At 43.3% G+C, this 18,985-nt stretch overlaps 1 protein-coding gene across 1 annotated transcript; it reads left to right on the top strand.

Annotated features, from left to right (window-relative positions):
• The first annotated feature begins 2,228 nt into the window (after positions 1-2,228).
• Positions 2,229-15,210, top strand: kctd16a (potassium channel tetramerization domain containing 16a). Its single transcript, XM_008327357.3, has 2 exons — positions 2,229-3,856; positions 14,033-15,210. The coding sequence occupies exons 1-2, from the start codon at positions 3,034-3,036 to the stop codon at positions 14,482-14,484; spliced, it is 1,275 nt and encodes a 424-aa protein (XP_008325579.1). The 5' UTR covers positions 2,229-3,033; the 3' UTR covers positions 14,485-15,210.
• Positions 15,211-18,985: the final 3,775 nt, after the last annotated feature.

Genomic DNA, 18,985 nt, shown 5'->3' with positions numbered 1-18,985 from the left:
AAAAAAGAATTGGACTCCAGTTGCTTGCCTTGCCATGTTATGAGCTAATAGGTTTGAACTCAAAAAGCGATTTGGGACTGAACTGTTTAGGTCAGTCTTTAATACAAAACCTGATAAAACCCCACTTGCTATTACAACATGGTTGAGGTTTTCTTGCTTCATGTTCAGCTGGGACCCATTTGTATTACATTATTCATGCCAGAGTTGTATGAAATCCAACCCTGTCCAAATGATAGACTCTGACCTGAGAGGAGTGGATGAAGAGGAAATAAAACAAAGGCAGGAGGCAGGGAATCGGCTCTAATGGGAGGATGAGTGCGATGAATAAGAAAGAGGCTTTAAAGCACATATGGGAGGACAGTCGTCCTCAAGCAATAGCTGAGTAATAAACTGAAGGGTTTACTTAGCAAGTCCAACACACATTGTGACCTAAACAACTGTAGAATAGTAGCATTGGAATCAACGGTGTCAAATGATGTAAAAAAAATATATTATTTTTATTTTCACCCTGTAGAAACTGCTCCCACCACATCTCTCTATATTACTCATAAAATAAGTGCTGTATGTATGTTCACTGTTGCTCCAAATCTCTGTGAATCCCACTCAGACTCCCGCGGCTGCTTAGCAACCTGCTCGCAACAAAATATATTCAGAATTAAGCGGACAAAGCGTGACCACTGCCTCCTCGAAACCACCAGTGAAGGGTGCTTTCCCGTCGTCACGGCTCTCTCTTTCTCTCTCTCTCTCTCACTCCATACCACAGGCCTGTGATTTATAAGCACAACTGATAAGCACAACAACTGATACAACAAACAAAACAGACTGAGCCTCACATCTATGTGCACCCGCCCCTCCTCAAGAAATTTTAATTCCTTTTTCAAGTGTTCCAACTGCCTTGATATAAACAGGCAACAACAATCTTTGAACTTGTGAGTTTTCTAATTTTTTGACTGAACAAAATCCTCTGATCATTTGAGATGGTGTTCAATAACCTCCTGGTCTTGATGGTCTTCACATCACGGACCCAGCAGATTTCCACTGGTCAGTATATCATCCAGGACTGAAGTGGTTTTTCAAAACTTTTACAGAAACGGCAGACTGTGTGGGCTTTCATTTTGGATGCTTCTCATAGATTTTTTTTAATTCTCAGTCTCCTGCCCTCCAGGCCAAAGAGAGCTATTTTTCCCCCCACATAATCATCATCATCCTCATCTTCGTCATCACATTGTCAACCTTCCCTGGGTTATCTTTAGCACACACTATTTCAGCATTGTAAGATAGTTTTATTCTGTAACCTCACCGTCCATTTCTGTTCTGGTCATTAGTGACTGTTTGTTTTGACTCTCAAAGCATCAACAGTTACTTCAGGGTTTCTGGATTCTGGATCTCTGGACTTTTTAGTCCAGTTCTTGACACTGGGGTTTCAGTAGCCTTGTATCTAACCATATCACCACATGTACGGCATGTTATTCTAAAACATTTTCCCATGTGAAAGATCAGAATGTGACTAGACATAATCGGTTTGTTTTTTGGATGGATAATTTGGTTAGTCCTTACAAGGCTAATGACTTTGACCTTGGCATTGAGTTCGGTGGGGGGGCTTCTTTAAAGTCCTGTTTGCATGTCTGAAAAGACCTGCCTTAGCCACAATTACATAAATAATTTAAGATTTGTGAATGTTTGAAATGATAAAAATAAAATTACATTAATGATCAAAATGATGGAAATTGTGTTTTTAGTGTAAAACCCCTGCAAACCCCATGCTTTATTTTAAAATGCGCTGCCTTTATATCATAACGGTGTGGTGGCCCCAGATCTGTCCATGGTGCTGAAGAAGGAATCCAGTCAGTCGAGTCGATATTTAAAGGATCGGGTTCCATATACGCTTTCAGTGTTACGTGAACGAAGTGATTCTGGTGTTATCACCTTTTCACTGACTCCAAGTGTCACCTGTGTTTGACTTTATTTAATTCCCACGTCCAGGGTTTGTTTCACATAAACAAAGTTAAAGATTTTAAACCGTTCTACCTGCCTGTGCTAAGCTTCTCTGACTGCCGATGAGCCTCTGAGCAAGAGCCCGTATGGGAATCTAACCCCTCAACCACCACCCCCCCCGCACCCCCCGGGGATCTGCGCGTCAGCTGCACTATAAAAGCGTTGACCTGTAAATGCAAACCCACCCTCTACAGCCCCAAGAAGAAGGGATTAAAATCCGCAGCGCTCGGCAGTTCAAACTGCTTCAGACCGAAGCTGGTGGCGGAACCAGACTTTGGTGAAGAAAAGCACATCAGTCCATTTTGGTCACTCGTTCAAATGCCATTTTCCTTTAAGATGATGTAAGACATCAGCTTCTCTCCTCTGTTTGTTTCTCACAGACGGATCAGCTTCATCCAAAGCTTTCTGGTGAAACCACGCGTTTCCGCTCTCAGTACTTTGGAGAGGTGTTGCGCACAGGAGTCCCGCTTCCATCCTCCGATGTTCCAGCATCTCAGTCGTCAGGAGCGCAGCTCAGCAGCAGCAGCTCAGCAGCAGCAGCTCAGCAGCAGCAGCAGCAGCAGCAGCACCGAGCTTTGCGTGCGCGGTTTCCACTTTATCCTAATGATGGGAATAAACTAAAAAAAAAACACCCGCGCAGGAAGAGGACGAATCTTTCCACCAAGAACTTGATCTGGACATGTTTGGACTTCTTTTAACGGAGGGAAATCTCAGATTGAAGTAAGGATTACATCTAGAGTATCTGAAATCCCAACCATGGCCCATCGCTGTGGATGCGTGTAACATGATGCTGACGATAACCGAGATAAATCGCCATGGGCAGGGATATTTACGCGCAAGATTAGAGACTCCACTGTAGACTCCACTTTGAGGATGTTTGTCATGAGACACCCGCTGTGAGGACTGCAGCCTAAACCAGGACTCTGCTTTGGATCTGAGAGCATCAATATCATGCAGCAGCTGCAACCCACACCCTGAACTCCCGGGACTGGACTCCTGCGCTCTGTGATCAAAAACTCACTATCTCTTTGAAGCAAAATGGCACTAAATGAAAACTGCAAAACGCAACCTGCAAAAGAGCAGAGCTCGGTGCAGAGCCCACCATCTGATGTTGTTGAGCTGAATGTCGGCGGACAGGTGTATTATACTCGCTATGCCACCTTGGCGAGCTTCCCTAATTCCTTACTCGGGAAAATGTTCTCTAACAAGAAGGGCTCGTCCAACGACTTGTCCCGGGATCTGAGAGGACGATATTTTATTGACAGAGACGGCTTTCTGTTCCGGTACGTATTGGATTACCTCAGAGACAAGCAGGTTGTTCTGCCCGACCACTTTCCTGAGAGGGGGAGGTTGAAACGAGAGGCGGAATACTTCCAGCTGCCAGATTTGGTCAAACTTTTGACCTCAGACGAGTCCAAACAACTGTCGGACGAGCTGTGCTTCAGTGATCACGATGACGTCTCGCAAGGCAGCGACCAGAGGTTCTACCCGTCCTACTCCTTGGACATGAGGTATGGCTACATCACCGTGGCACTGAAGGGCGCCTGTGCGTCTGCAGGCAGAGAGAGTGTGGCTGACGGCAAGCTCAGAAAGTTACCGCGGATCTTCGTCAGCAGCAGGATCGGCTTGGCCAAGGAAGTGTTCGGAGACGCCCTGTACGAGAGCAGGGACACGGACAGACCACCTGACCGGTACACCTGCAGGTTCTATCTCAAGTTCCGGCACCTGGAGAGGGCGTTTGACATGCTGTCAGAGAGCGGCTTCCACATCGTGGCCTGCAATTCCTCCCTGACCGCGTCCCCTTTGGGTCACTACCCGGAGGACAAAGTGTGGTCCAATTACGCACAGTACATCTTCTACCGTGAGTGAACGTTAACTCTCATCTGTTGTGATTTACCCGGGGCTTAAAACCATCAAAAAATAATGAAAGCAACCGGTACATTAAACACAACACCTGGATTACAGTCATAAATTATATAGTTGTAAATCCTTTCCCCAAGGGACACATCCAGACTTTACACATTTACCAAAATGCCAAGTTTAGGTTAATTTATTATGTGTTTGTTATAATGACTGTTTAGCGAAAAAGACACAAACGGTTTGGGTTTCATCCTCTTCAGTGTCTAACTTTATTTTTATTTTGTCTTGGTTTAAGATGAGGCTTGAAGCGAGATGATTGAATGAACTGCACATGCGTGAACAGCATTATGTTAGTCAGAGTGTCACTATAACCAGATGAACTGCTGCTGCTGCATTGTCAGACTTTTATTTCCTAAAGACAAAGTTTGTACCAAACACTGAATTGCAGACGTAGTTTATTCCAGTCTGTGTAGAGAGAGTTCAACTTTATGGCCAATTAGAACTCACTCCATTGACTACTATTAATGGCTTCCTTCATTGTAGATCAGCAAAAAGACCAATTCAAGGGCAGAGTTCACACTTTTTTTTTCCTTCAGGGATCTCCTATTGTAAGTCAGGCTGTAGCTTCAGCTTCAGACTTACTACAAATCACTGCAGGTTTCCTTACTGTTGGATGAAAAATTTTTTTTTTGCTCATTCCTGATTCCTCTGAGTTGCTGCTCCACATCAGGAACCCAAGACTGAGAATCAAGAATAAAGAATCTTTATTTGTCACTTGACATTGCAGGCAATGACAGTGAAATGAAGGTGTGATAGTTCTGGATTGTGCAAAAAGACAAGTACGAATACAGTAAATGAAATAGAAAATATAAAACAAAATAAAACTGGCATCAATAAAGGGAGTTCTTTTTCTGCTGTTGTGGTGCATAGTGGCTCCAGGGGAGCACCCTCAATTTCGTTGGACCCCTATGTAACAATGACAATAAAGACTATTCTATTCTCAAGTTTAACGACAGCTAAAAATTGCAGTATACAACAAATGAAGACTGAATTTACAGAGGACAATAAGTGTCAGGTCTGTCTGTCGCTCTGTCTCTTCTGGGTGAATTAGTGTCGTCACATTCACCCGTGTCCTGTGATTCTCTGGTAATCACTCTCACCTGGTGCCCCAGGTGTTTATACTCTGCTCCCTCGCTCTGTCTCTGTTGGGTCATTGTGTGATTCTGGGTCATGGTGTTCTTGTTGTTCATGTTTGATCCATGTTCCTGTACTCCAGGTCCAGGTTTGTTCCTGCCTAGCTGTTTGGGAAAGCGACAGCAACTTTTTTTTTTTTTTTGCATATTGATGGTGTACAGCACTAAATTACATGATTAGATTTGTGACGCAGCAGCAGCATACGTGGCTGATGCCCTGCAACATTACAACAGTGTTTATGGCATACAAAATGGGATCAAATTAGCGATTATTCGGGGGTTTTACGCCCCTCCATATGGTACGCCCAAAGCTCATTAACACACACAGTTTTAAGACAATTTATAAATCAGTTAGGAAGAGTCGAGATGTTTGTACGAAAGAGAGAAGAGACACCGAGTTACAGTAAAAGAGGCAGAGTGAGACGAGTATACACACACACACACACACACGCAGGCAAGTAATGGAGAATTTTATGGACTCGCAGTGGCAGGAAGTGAGGAGGAGACGGGAGAGCAGATGGAGGGAGAGTGGATGAGCGAGCGAGCAGCTAAAAGTTGCATTGAGGCTTGACCACAGGGAGAAAGAGCTGAGGCAGACAGAGGAGAGGCTAAAACTGATTAAAGCAAATATCAGACAGGAAAGTCTGAGGGAGAGGGCGGACGGGCGGGGGGGCTGTGGAAAATAGTTCTTATTAAAAAAAGGGGAGCAGAGGAGGTGAGTCTGAAAAGGAAACATGCAGAGATGTATGGATGTATAAAGAGATGGACACCTCAAAGGCAGAAAGACGTGATAGTCTTTGCTCATCAGAAACACGACAGCCCGCCTCTGTCTGCAAACACACATACAGTAACCTGATTCTGAAAATGGGACGCTGGCTGGCCCAGGGCTGGCCGTCCTAAACTGAGAACATGTGTAAGTGCACCTTCAAGAAGAAAAGGAAGTGAAGCAGATGTGCAGGGTTCTTGTTTGTTGTTTTCTGCTCACACCCCCTCGTGTCATGCCACATATCGACTGGAAAAGGCTTTGCTGAGGCTGTAAAAACAAAGCTTTCAGCCAAGTTACGTTCAGCCAAAACAATGGAAATAGTTTCTCATTGATTGATCGCATCGGTTTTGAGCCTCATCTGTGATTGGTCTTTTTTTTTTCTCCATAATTTCCGCACATGATTCTGTATAGTATTAACACCGGTGGCCTCGTAAATGGTGGCCTAAATGTTTATTTCCTTGACTTTTCTCTACGTTTGTTTTGTTTTGGTCAATTGATTTGACGATAATGAGGCCTGGCTATAATAAATGGACTAATTCAAAACAGTGTCTCTGTGGACCTTTGAGGATTTTTATGAACGTGTCCCTGGTTTACACCGTCCTTTTAGGGTAAGAAGGACTGTGATTGTAAAGTTAATGCTCTTCCATTTCCTGCGTTATTAGCATCAGCCTCTGCCTGGCTGGATGTTTGCTCTCGGCTTGCCCACAGACTAAAACAAATGATGCCTTCAGCTAGAGGGCAGTCTCCTCAGGAGGCCACCATGTCCCAGCATTCATCACGAGGAAGAGTTGCTCGCACCTTGATGACCACGATAACTGATTCACTTTAAACCTGCTACGACCTGTTCACCCCTTTAAGTTAACAAATGAGCTTCAGCGAAATCCCTCCAAAAGTCATTACCAGCGCACGTGACGGTGAACAACCGAGACAGTGTGGAGATGTGGGCCACATCTGGAGCTGATGCTGCTCTGCTGGCTGACAAATTGGATAGGAGCCTCAAGTGGCCATTAATTAAAACAGCGATTGTGGCCAAATTATCTTTCAACTGCCAAATACGAGGTGGAAGTGTAAACATGGATTTGAACCTACGCTGCCTGTGATTGGTCCATTCCATGTCTCTGTGGCCTGCATCTGGTCCACATTTGGTCAACAGGACCTCAGCTCATCTTTTTTTTGTGGTCATTTTTCCTGATAAATGGAGACTCAAGGGCATTAGCAAATACAGATTCTGTCCAGGAAGAGAGAACATAATGGTCCTCGTTTTCATCTGAATAATTTCACAGAAACCAGTTATCCTGCAGCATAAAGTCTCATCATCAACTCCTTTAAAATACAGAGCTTGTACGTCGCAGTGGCAGAACAAATTACTATGGAACTGTGGAACTTGTATCATCAAAGACAGTTTCATAGATCACATTCTGGGGAAAAAGATGAGCAAGAAGTGTCCTGTGAAAAAGACAGAGAGAGAGAGAGAGAGACGCACAGTGGAGATGGAAAATGATTATATTAGCCAGGTGTGCTCTGTTCATATAACTCTGCACTCTTCATTTGTACTGTGCATGAGCTGATGTGCAGCCCTAATGGCTCCTGAACAATGGCCACAAGACAGCAGGGGGAGACGGAGGGGAAAGTAATCAATTGCTTGGGTGTAATGGAGGACGAGATTGGTCCGTCTCCGGGCTCCTGGAGAGCCTGGTTGGAGTCTGGATGGATTGGCAGAGTCGACAGGAGATGAATGGTGCGCCATGAATAACTCGTATATGTCCTAAAGTGAGCCTGGACAGAAAAACGGTCAGAGCTGGAACCCTGAAGTGTGTGTCCTTGTGCTCCAGTCGTAGAACTCACTGCACTTCATCAGCTCAGACCCACGTTGGGAGTAAATGTGGGTGTATTGAAAAGATATTTTCTAAATCAGTTTTTCTTTTGAAGCAGCATGCTCAGAATCTTCCAAGAACTGGGTTGGTGTATTTTTATATTTTAGGTCATTTTCTTTTAACAGTTTGCAGCTGTCATAAAAGTCAGACTTTTTTTTACATTTTTTATTCCACTCTGCAGCTTTCAAATGCGTCTGCAGACACAGTTTGCAGCAGTCTGTCACACTGATGCTTTCCCAAACTTGGGTTCAGTTTCACACATGAAATAAGCCACTACACTGTATTGTTCCCACACATTGTTGGTAAAAAAAAATATTGATTTACGTTCCAGCGGCAACATACTGTACAGCTGCTGACTCATGGGTGTGTGGAGTGTCCTTGAACACACCAACAAAGAAAGTTTACACAACACAGCCGGTCTCATTAGCAGCAGATGATGAGGCAATTTTGACAACGCAAACGTGCAGACAGTGATGGATTGCACGTCTCAGGCTCATCTGAAACCTGCACGTTAAAATGAAAAAAAAAAAAAAGAAAGAAATCCACAGCATTCATCCATAAATCTGTTCATGGCACATTTCAGACTTTCAGTGTGTTTTCTTGAAAGATAACTTTTAAAAGTGGTACTTCTTGCACCCCCTGATTCTTACGCTATTTTTGCACAGTGCATCAGTGTGGAGCAGGCACAACAGCTCCGACCGTCTGACATCTAACACCTTTATCCCCCGGAGACACTTAATGGCTGCTTGGATGGCGATGCTCCTCACGTTGTGGGCAGAGCTAAGTGTTTTCTAAAGACAAACACAATCTTCCAATGGGAGGCTACAAATGCAATGGATAATTTTTGGTGACTCTGCTCGGTGCGGTGGGTTCTAGATGTGATTCTGTAGAAGTTCCCTCAGGCTTGAACGATTCCCCTGAGGGACTTGAACCAATACAAGATTCATGTAATAATAATAAATAAGAACCACACTTAAAACAAAGGGAAAGATTCATGTAATAATAATAAATAAGATCTAACCACACTTAAAATAAAGGGAAGGTATGAACAGAAGGTGACAGTTCTGTCTGAAAAATCAGTGTAAAAGGCATCAACATCAATCAATCAATCAATCAATCAGTCTGTGAAAAAGAAGAGATCCTGCTATCGTACCATGGGGTACACCTTTTCTGCTGCATTTTTGCATTTCAATTTGTCCGTGACGTCAAAATGTGTCTTCAAAGACTGCATTAGAATAATGAAAGTATAAAATAAAAATAAAGTATCAACACGTTAACGCAAATACAGTACAGTTACTGTTTGTTACGTGTGACATTCCCACTTGTCAGAGTGAGGACGGAGTCTTGAGACATTGGTGAATTGTTGACGAGGTCAGTGTGAATACCCAGGACGCCTCCTTCCTCTCTCCTCTCTCTCGGCCTCATCATTACCGCAGTGGAGACGGATGGTGTTGGGTCAGGGGACATGCCTGCAGGGAGTGGCTGATATAGACATTTCAATCTGTGTGCGTTGCTTGTTCATCTCCCTGTCAGAGAGGCGCTCAGCGGGCGGCCACCCCCCCGACTCCTGGAGGAGACAGCAGAGGCTTGTCATTTACCATCAGCCAGTGTGGCTGTCACTCTCCTCATGGAAAACACATCATTTGGACAGAGGCTGTTTACGAATGACGAAGAGAAGCTCTGTGTCCTTCAAATAGGTCAGCTGAAGCTTCATGGGCTCAGCATCTTCCTCACGAGCTCTGCCACGGTGCAGCACAGCTGATGGGAACTGTTTGGGAGGTCAGAGGACTTCTGAGCTGGAGGTAAATGATATTGGCAGATTTAAATTTATGCAGATATCAGAGGGATTATTATTTCTGGCAAGTAAGGTGGCTGTGGCCATCAGTCAGGCTGAACACAAAGTGCTGAAGTGATACTTTTACAGCCATTAGGACTATTTGTTGGAATTGGATTTTCCTCTTCCTCTGAGGACAGTCCCTGGCTGGCAAGACAAGCTCTTTTCTGCTGCAAGGACATGCTGCCCTAATTTATGAGCTAACAAGCATGTAAACTACACTCCTCCTGAAGGAGCAGTGGCAACGACAAAAAAAAAAGTATCTGTGTAACTGGAGAGGAGCTGAGAGTCACAAAAAAGTATTTACCCCGGCAGAATCTTAACTGCCTTGGACTTCACCTCAATATCCTACAGTACATCCTACAAGCCTACGGCAGAGGGTCCACACTTCTTCAGCCTGAGAGCAACTACTGCAAATAACCAGGCTGAAGTGATCTACCTAGGTTAAAAACATGAATATATATTTACTCATATAAACTAAGGGTACTTTGATTGAATACATGTAGCAGTACTTCACAGAAGGATTCAGTTCCTACAATATATGCTCACAAATATACACTATAGAATTATACATACACATACAGTATACACACACATATACTGTATATCTATACATATATATATTCATCTCTCGTCTCACTGTGCCCCACCTCTGGGGCCCCTGGATGGGACCTGACCCCCAAGTTAAGTACCACTGAACTGCCTTATTATTCAAACCTATTGTTTACATGTTCATTGTCTTGTGTGCTGTACAGGGCTCAGTGATATTGAATATTTGAATTCTAATTATGAACTGCGTGACTAATCTGTCAGCATGTATCAAACACATGGGACAGGGATTAAACTCAAGCCTCAAATGTGGCTCCCAAATAGGCTTGTTGGCTTTGCAGGTTGGTTTGGTCTCTTTGTTGGTCGGTTTAACGTCGCCCCCTCCTGTGTCACTTCATGAAAGCACAGACAATGGTGTGACAGTATTCCAGGTAAATCTCGAGTGGGTAAAATCCATCAGAACAACGTAGCTCTCAAATGTTTTCCTCCAACTTTGCATTAATCCTCAAAGTTGTGCATTGTACCAGAACCATCCGGCAGCTGAAGCATTTATAATCCAAAGCATTTGGCTTCACAGTTGTTGTGTTTGGACAAATAAGGAGCAGTCATGTGAAGAAGGCAGACTTGTTTATGGGAGGAATTCAGACCGATTTGTTGTCTGAAGCAGAAACTCTTTGGGAAAATATGCTTGTGCTGAGAACTCGTTTCATTTATTTAAATTAGGGCCACAGTTCACCTTATGGCACAGAGACGGAATATGTGAAGCAGACAGCTCTTGGGCATTCATCTGAAATATGCTCATGAAAATAGGTTTTGTTATGGGGGCGCCCCGTATTAGACCACAATCATAATGTGAAATGGCTGCATAAGGAATTCTAAGGCCTGAGCAAAGACAGCTGACAATGACAAAACCCTCAGACAGAGGAAAAGCTCACAGGACGTATCAAAAGAGGTACATTTTTGTTAACGTTACAAAATGTTGCTTTTTTTTTTTCAACATGTCACGGCTAATGAAAGTTTGCCTAAAAATCAGAGGCAAGAAAACACTTAGATATTCTGGCCCAGAAAAGATGAATGGGTGTGTGAAGTGACAAAGAGACAAATATCTATACAAATATGTGAGCAGTTTCTCACAAGTATTGTATGCACATGTTTATGAGCAATCTACACCAGGGGTCCTCAAGCCCTGGTCCGGGGACCCGTGCCTGTACATAGGTAATGTCATAATATTTGACATTATATGAATAAAGTAAAGGATAAAATAAATCAAACAACATTAAAACCTAACATTCTGCCTAGGGGACACAGGTGGCTGAACAGAAAGTGAGCAGAGCTTTAACATGATTAGCTCATTATTTAACCCACAAAAAAAAACATTTTATTCACTTTGAAAGTAAAGGATAAAATAAATCAAACAACATTAAAACCTAACATTCTGCCTAGGGGATAAAGTAAAGGATAAAATAAATCAAACAAACTCTCTCCGATCTAGCAAAACAAATCTAACAGTAAGTTTTGCTCCTGTTTTCTTAGAGCCACCTTCCAAAATTCTCATCAACCCCAGAATGAATAGTTCTGTGTTTCTTTAAAGTCCAGAAGGCACTCTGTGGCATTTGATTATTAGTTTGTCAGGCCTGTTCGCCTCCAGTGCTTATTATGTCCTACTTTAATGCCATTCAAAACTACATAACATTAAAATCTAATTTTCCTGTTAAATAACACCAACAAGCCTCTCAGGCACGGGGCGCAAAACTCAGGAGGTACGAAGACATGTCCGAGGAGAGCCGGAGAGCGTTTTCACGCCTGCGCACAACTTAGTTTCCCTTTCTGTGTTATTCATGAGAAGTGCAGACACAGCTAGAGACTGGTCCCAGTCTTTTAATGTGGTTGGAATATGATCTCTCAGGGAGACTGTTATAGATCTGAGAAAAACACAATGCAATCAATGGCTTCCCTGAAAAGATATCAACGTGTATTAGGGCCGGCTACTTGTTTATACGCGCCCCAGGAACGGCAGTATGTTTCCTGACAAGGCTTTTAGCTGCTTCCTGCCTCTGACGGCGACCTTAGAGCCTGATTATTCATGATTTCATTCATTAATTTAAGTCAAACTTTCTCTCCCACCAACCTCCTCTGCTGATGCCACTCCATCCATTTGAGCTTCATTTTCAGTGTGTGGGGAGGGAGCAGGGAGGGGAGGGGGGAATTGGCGCACTGATTGGCCTCTTTACCCATGGATTAGCCATTAAAAAGCTGTTAGTGACTCTCTCACTATCAGCCCAATGCAATCATCGCACTGGAGATAAGGTCGTTATTACAGCGTGCGCAGAGAGGTTAAAATCTCCCTTGAACTCTGCTCAATATAAATTGGTGCCTTCACTGGGAGGAGGTAATGGACAAATTATTGCTCCCTCTGAGATATCATTGCTATTGAATCTGTATCATCGCAGCGCAAAAGCTATTAAGGCCGCTTTATCCTCCTGCCGCTCGACTTTGTTTTCCATACACTGCTGTTTATACTGCAGCAAGCCAAGCAGTTTTCAGCAGCACACCTTTCCACCTGTTAGTGCCCTTTAATGGGACCGCAGCTCAGACAGCGGGAAGCCACTGTATTTACTCTTCTCTTTTGAACACTTCACGAGGCAGGAGGTACAGTACAGTACAGTACAGTACAGTACAGTACAGTACAGTGCAGTACAGTATAGTGCAGTGCAGTGCAGTGATTAATTAGTGGCATTGAAGGATGTGAGACCAGATATAAAAAAAGACACAGGTCATTAAATTCCTCTGCTGGTCGCTGGTTCGCTGGTTCGCTGCTCGTCTGCAGTGTGACATGAGGTCGAGACACCTGCAGTCTCTGTAGGCACATCTTTTCACTCCGTTGTTTCCTGACCTGGTTCTGTTACCACCTGAGATACCGTTCTTTTCTTCTTTTTTGACCCTAATGTTTCCCTCAAGGTGTAAGAAGAATATTTTTGTTTTCATGTTTCATGACTGAGTGATCTGAACACAGGACAGGATGTGAACTGCCTTCTTTTACGGCTCTAATAAGAGACCATAATGGCTAAGGTTTGTCTTGGGAAATGATACAGGACTTTAAAGGATCACAGTGAACTGCACTCAGCCCTCTGGTCCTTAACAGAGGACGCAATAAACACAACCAACTCTAGATTCAGCTTTTAGATGTCAATCTAAACCACACACACACACACACACACACACACGCTCTTATTTAAAGATATTTGAATGACACCCAAACTGCTGCGTTGGCATTTGTCAGCTCTGCTCGGTCAGTACAAGTGTTTCTTTTGATTAGCGGGGGAATCTGTCACCACCTCCACAGACAGGCGTGACTTCACCATCTTTCTGCATCAAGTGGGAAATCTGGCACCTCCAAAGTTAACCCTGGTGGCCAATTATGGCACAACGACTTCTTGTGGTTTTCGTCTCATTCTAAAATTAAGATATGACGGAGCTGGAGTTGAACTGTGGGAGGAAATCCCACTTGTCATGCAGAAGGTTTCACCTGGTCTCTGACCTCTGATTGGGTTTAACAAGGAGGGTCTGGTGATAATCACTCTGTGATTGTTACCGTGTCGAACTCTGATGACGAGCCAAAAGTGATTCTTCTTCCTGGTACTTTGGCAGTGATCCAAAACAGAGGGTCAAACATTTTCCTCAGGTTTGCTAACAACTGGCTTCAGCCTGAAGACATCAGTGACGTGAGATGCTGAAGTATGGACCAATAGCCAATAGATCCAGAGTATTGGGTTGATGTAGTGTTGGTTTACAAACTTCTGAAACCAGTCAACCACTGATCTGAGCGTTTATGAAGATTCTCTCTGAAACCCCTCACAGCCCCACACACATTACTTAAAAAAAAATTTTTTTTGGATGGCCCAGTTTTAAGGTAACATGACTGTGTGTGTGTGTGTGTGTGTGTGTGTGTGTGTGTCCCCAGGTGGGCCCTCCAGATGGTCGTCCTCTCACTGTGACTGCTGCTGCAAGAGCCACAAAAGTGAGCGTGAGGGAGAGAGTGGCACTTCCTTCAACGACTTGTCCACTTCCTGCTCTGAGACCCAGTCGGAGGCAAGTTCCCCTCAAGGAACCGTGATCTGCGGCCCGGTGAGACGACCCACTAACATCCAGACGCTGGACCGTCCGGTCCTGAAAGGGCCGATGCACATGATGCAGCAGACGGAGATGCGGCGCAAAACTGACATGCTCCGCGTGAGAACCTTCGGCGTCCGGGAGCGGGATGCTACCAAGAGGAAAACGAACAAGGAGAAGATGACTCCGCAGCAGGAGCTGGAGAAGTGCATCCAGGACTTCCGGCGTATCAGGATCCCTGACCATTTCCCAGAGAGGAAATACATGTGGCAGTCGGAGCTCCTGAGGAAGTACCGCCTCTAAAAATACTGCAGGAGCACAGTCAGGGAAGTAGGAGAGACAGCACTGTACTGTAGTACCGAGCCACCGTCACTGAGAACTGACTGCGATAGACTTGAAGACACAAATACTGTTCTAAAGACGTTCAGCATGACACTAGGGGCACCAACAGTACGAAGCAGCGTGGGTCATTGTGGAGTCTGCACAGTGTTGTTCATGATATGCACAAGCGTCAGTCAGGTTACTGCTGTTGGAGCTCAGATCGGATCACAGACACTTTCTTTATCACAAGTCTGAGCTACAAAGCAACCTCAGGGGCAACATCACATCAGTTCACCCTCCTATCGCATTCCGTACGTACAAATGCCCTCAGTAGGTGTGTGTGTTTCTCTTTTCTAATGAATGTATCCAGATGGTGCTGTGAGTTAGCGACAGAATACCACTGTACTACACCGATAACATGTACTTATACTTATTGTTAAGCTGCGATAACTGGCACTGCATGTCATTTCACCTTTAGCATAAATATGCAATATCAAACCAATGTTATTTCACTCGTTGCTGTGATGGGTACAAAGTTCTGACCGGTTGTTTATTACAGTGAAGGAAGCACCGTCTCTTTGCCGTTGTGAAAGTGTCCGTCTCATCACGTCGTGAGTGTCGTGTCGGTAGAATTTAACGCCAATGAATATTGATCTAACCTTTGATTGTATGTGAGTAAAAGAAGTCAATAAAGAAGTCCGAATTCTATCGAGTCACGTGTTACAGGTGGTCTTTGTAGACTGGTAGAACTCAGTGACTTCTTACCATCCAACCATCCATCCATTCATCCATCATCCATCCATCCATCCATCATCCATCATCCATCATCCATCCATCCATCCACGGACACAAGACTGATTGACGTCACATTTGATTTCAAACACAGACTGAGAAAAATATGTAGAGATTTCTATTGTTTGGACATGAAACAGGAAATCGTTGGCCTGAAGAGCGAGGTTTAATAGAAGGTCAAGTCAACAATGTTACACTTCACAAATTGTTCTGGAGTTTGTGCTAAACACAAGACAGTCATTTCCTTAACCTTGTTCTGTGACGCGTCACTGGGTTTAGAGCTGATCCCGGCTGACATTGTTCAAAGGCAAGGCATCACCAGGCCACATGTATATGGACAACATAACTCTAAACATTTGGGGCTTTTCAATGATACCAAACCTGAAGGATTAGGGCTCCAAGACCTACAAAGATTGGAGATTTTTTACGCTTAATTTATTCCTTAAACTTGTTATGTTTTGCTTATTGAATTCACATATTGCAGCCAAGGTTGAAGAGTTCTGTTAGGCAGCCATATTGCAGTGACTTTCCAACAACCACAGAGAATCAAACCATGTGTTTTCTTTGGTCAGTCAAAACAGATCATTGAATTTGTACTTTTGTTTTAGTTTGTGTTTAAGTTTGTCCTATAAAATATATATATATTTGTTGATTGAATGGTGATTTTGTACTGAAATACACAGCCCTCGATTTGGGACATTTCCTGTCGCTCTATAATCTGCTTCCTTTAGAAACACAGCGTCAGCTTAGTGTCCAGAGCTGACAGGTCTGGCTTTATTTCCCTTCATAGATGCACTCTCATTGTCCAGGTATTATACATTTCTAATGGGAGTGTCTCTGTGTTATCAACCAGAGTCAATTTGATCTGTAACTGCTGTGAAAATCACTGTGAATTTTTTTGAAATTCTTATTGGAACTGTGAAGAAGTCAGTGGTGAAATCCTGAGTTTTGTTTGAATGTGGGCAGAGAAAAATGCCGCAAAGACTGTGAAAAAAATGTCTGCTCGAGTCAAAGTGATCGCAGCTGTGTCACTCCAACACATTAGTGACTGTGATGAATACAGTCATGGTCAGCTTTGTAATATATTTTATTATATGACAAGAAACAGATCTTCGATTTAGGACAGCATTATTAGAAAGAAGATTTTAAATTCTTTCCCAAGAGCTTGAATATGAAAAAAAGCTGCTTTGAAACACATTATTTCTTAATTTAGGATGTTCCTCACTTCAACATGGAATACAGAAATAAAAATCTGCAGGGTTGTTTTTGTATCAGGAGACGTGGGGACAGACACAGTGTAATATGAGCTAAATAAATCGATTCCATATCCATGTAAAGGCGTGATTTAGAAAAAAAAAAAAACAATTCCAGAAAAATAATGATCATCGTCTATTTATCTTTGTGAAACCTTTCAGATATTCAAAATGATCCTCTGGAGGTTGACCCTGGTCTGAAGTTCACTCCTCACGTCTTTGTGCATCCAATCAACTGTTTTTGGCCAGAGTAGGGTGCTGTGACTTTTTTGTCGATGAGACAACTTTTAAAATATATATTTTTAAAAGGTTTAACCCATTGTGTGACTTAACTCAAGTTAGGGTTAGAACCCAACTCTGACGCAAAGTCGAAAACCCCCTGTACACAGTCTCTATTTATCTTTGTGAAACCTTTCAGATATTCAAAATGATCCTCTGGAGGTTGACCCTGTTAACCCATTGTGTGACTTAACTCGAGTGAGGTTAGAACCCAACTCTGACTCGAAGTCGAAAACCCCCTGTACACAGTCTCTGGTCTCTGGATGGGTGTATATTTTTCTGTATGAGGCCTGATACTCACCACAGGACTGGAGTTGGTGCATCCACACTCTTTACCTGAAACGACATCTAAATTACCCTGAATACCGATTCAGTTTGAGCGTATCAGATACACCAAGTCTCGTGACGTGACCTGATTTGGCCCCGCCTGACCTATGACCTGCCGGATGACCTCTGTTGGCCTCTCCCACAGAATCACCTGAACGCAGCGCCGGCTGCTCTGCTTTCAGTCCTGATCAATAACCTCAGATCCCGGCCTTGGCCCTTTAGTCTTCATACAGTCGAGGGTCGATACTCAGCCTCCTCCTCCTCTCAGATGCAGAGTAACGTTCAATCTTTCATCAGAAAAAACATCACTGCCACCACTCAACGCCCTCAATTATCCCGCAGGGTTGCCTGCAGGCCTTGTATTTCCCACAATGCCGTTCCTAAGTATGGGACAGTTTTGACGGCGTGATTACAGCCCTTGTATTAGAAAAATTACTGCAATCCACCCCCCCACCCCAATGTGTGGGTTCAAGAGTGGGAGAATTATGCTGCCTATCAGATACTCGGCAGCAGAAAATTCAGTTATTCAACCATGGAACAATACAGACACAACGTGAAGCCACACATGGAGGTTTTTATATTCCACAGGGGGAAAAATGATTTCCACACTTTTTCTCTCTTAATGTTACAAACTAAAATGATTGGATTTGTTCTAAAATATGGAAGTGATCCACTTCCATATTTTAAAACAGGCCGCAGATTGAAAAAAGAAAAGTTGCAGTTTAAGAGATGTAAAATCTGAAATATACTGCTGGAGCTCTTGCAGTCTGCAGCACACACTGAAGACATGTTTCACTGCCTGCACTTCTAATTTTAGATGAGTGGCGTGTCAGAGTTTTACACATACTGGGGAAAGTGAATGGAAATGTGGGGGGACTCTGGGGGGGGGGGGGGNNNTGGATCACTCTCTCGAGGTTTATTTGCATCCTTGGTTATTTGCATATTTGTTCAGTGTAAGTGCAAAGGTGAGGAATTCCCAGGATTGTTCCGCATTATTCCACACTTTCATGAAGCAAGGCATCTAATGATGTCACAGCCGGGTGCCTTGAGGATCCTTATATCTGGACTAATTGTCATAACGCTGGGGCAGAGATTTCCCTTTAGTGTCACTTCGTACGGCACGTTTGAAAAAAAAAACAAAGGGTAAAAAAAAATGAATAAGTCTCATGGTTGTTAGCTAATTTTGCAGCGTTTCATTGAGCTCTATTGTTCTCCATGCTACGATTATACTAAACCTACAGTACATACTGTGTGCGCTTTCACGATGCGCCTGCAGGGACATTGTTAGAGAAATGGAAGCCAATTTACAGCCTGCAACGACTTCGGGGTCTTACCCTGGCCTGATTCTGCCAAAGCCGATGTGCAGAAACACCAGTGGAACAGATTACAAATGAAACCAGGAGAAGAAATAAAAAAAAAATGACAACATCATGGTGAATGTCATCATCCCGTGCAGAAAAGTAGGAGAGAAGTGATGGGAGACGTCCAGCCACAGGGGGACGAGCACACATGTGGACATCACGTCCCCCTATGCAAACACGCGTGATTACACTTGTTGACGTCAAATTAACATGTCGGGTTAGCCACAGGTTATTCCCAAGATGACCTTTCTGATGCTATATTTATCTGCTCTCTTTCAACTCATATATACAGTATGTATATATACATATACATATATGTTTATGTCTATATATACATATATGCATATATATAATATATATACATATGTGAATATATGTATATATGGATTAACATATAGACACATTATGCGCTCTATTCTCTACTGTATATAGTTAATGTATAAATATTTATAATATATATAAACATATAAT

This window comes from Cynoglossus semilaevis, chromosome 15, assembly GCF_000523025.1.
Source record: "Cynoglossus semilaevis isolate Cse_v1.0 chromosome 15, Cse_v1.0, whole genome shotgun sequence".
Taxonomy (NCBI): Eukaryota; Metazoa; Chordata; class Actinopteri; order Pleuronectiformes; family Cynoglossidae; genus Cynoglossus; species Cynoglossus semilaevis.
Note: the sequence above shows the minus strand (reverse complement) of the source record. Positions and strands in the feature narration are given on the sequence as shown.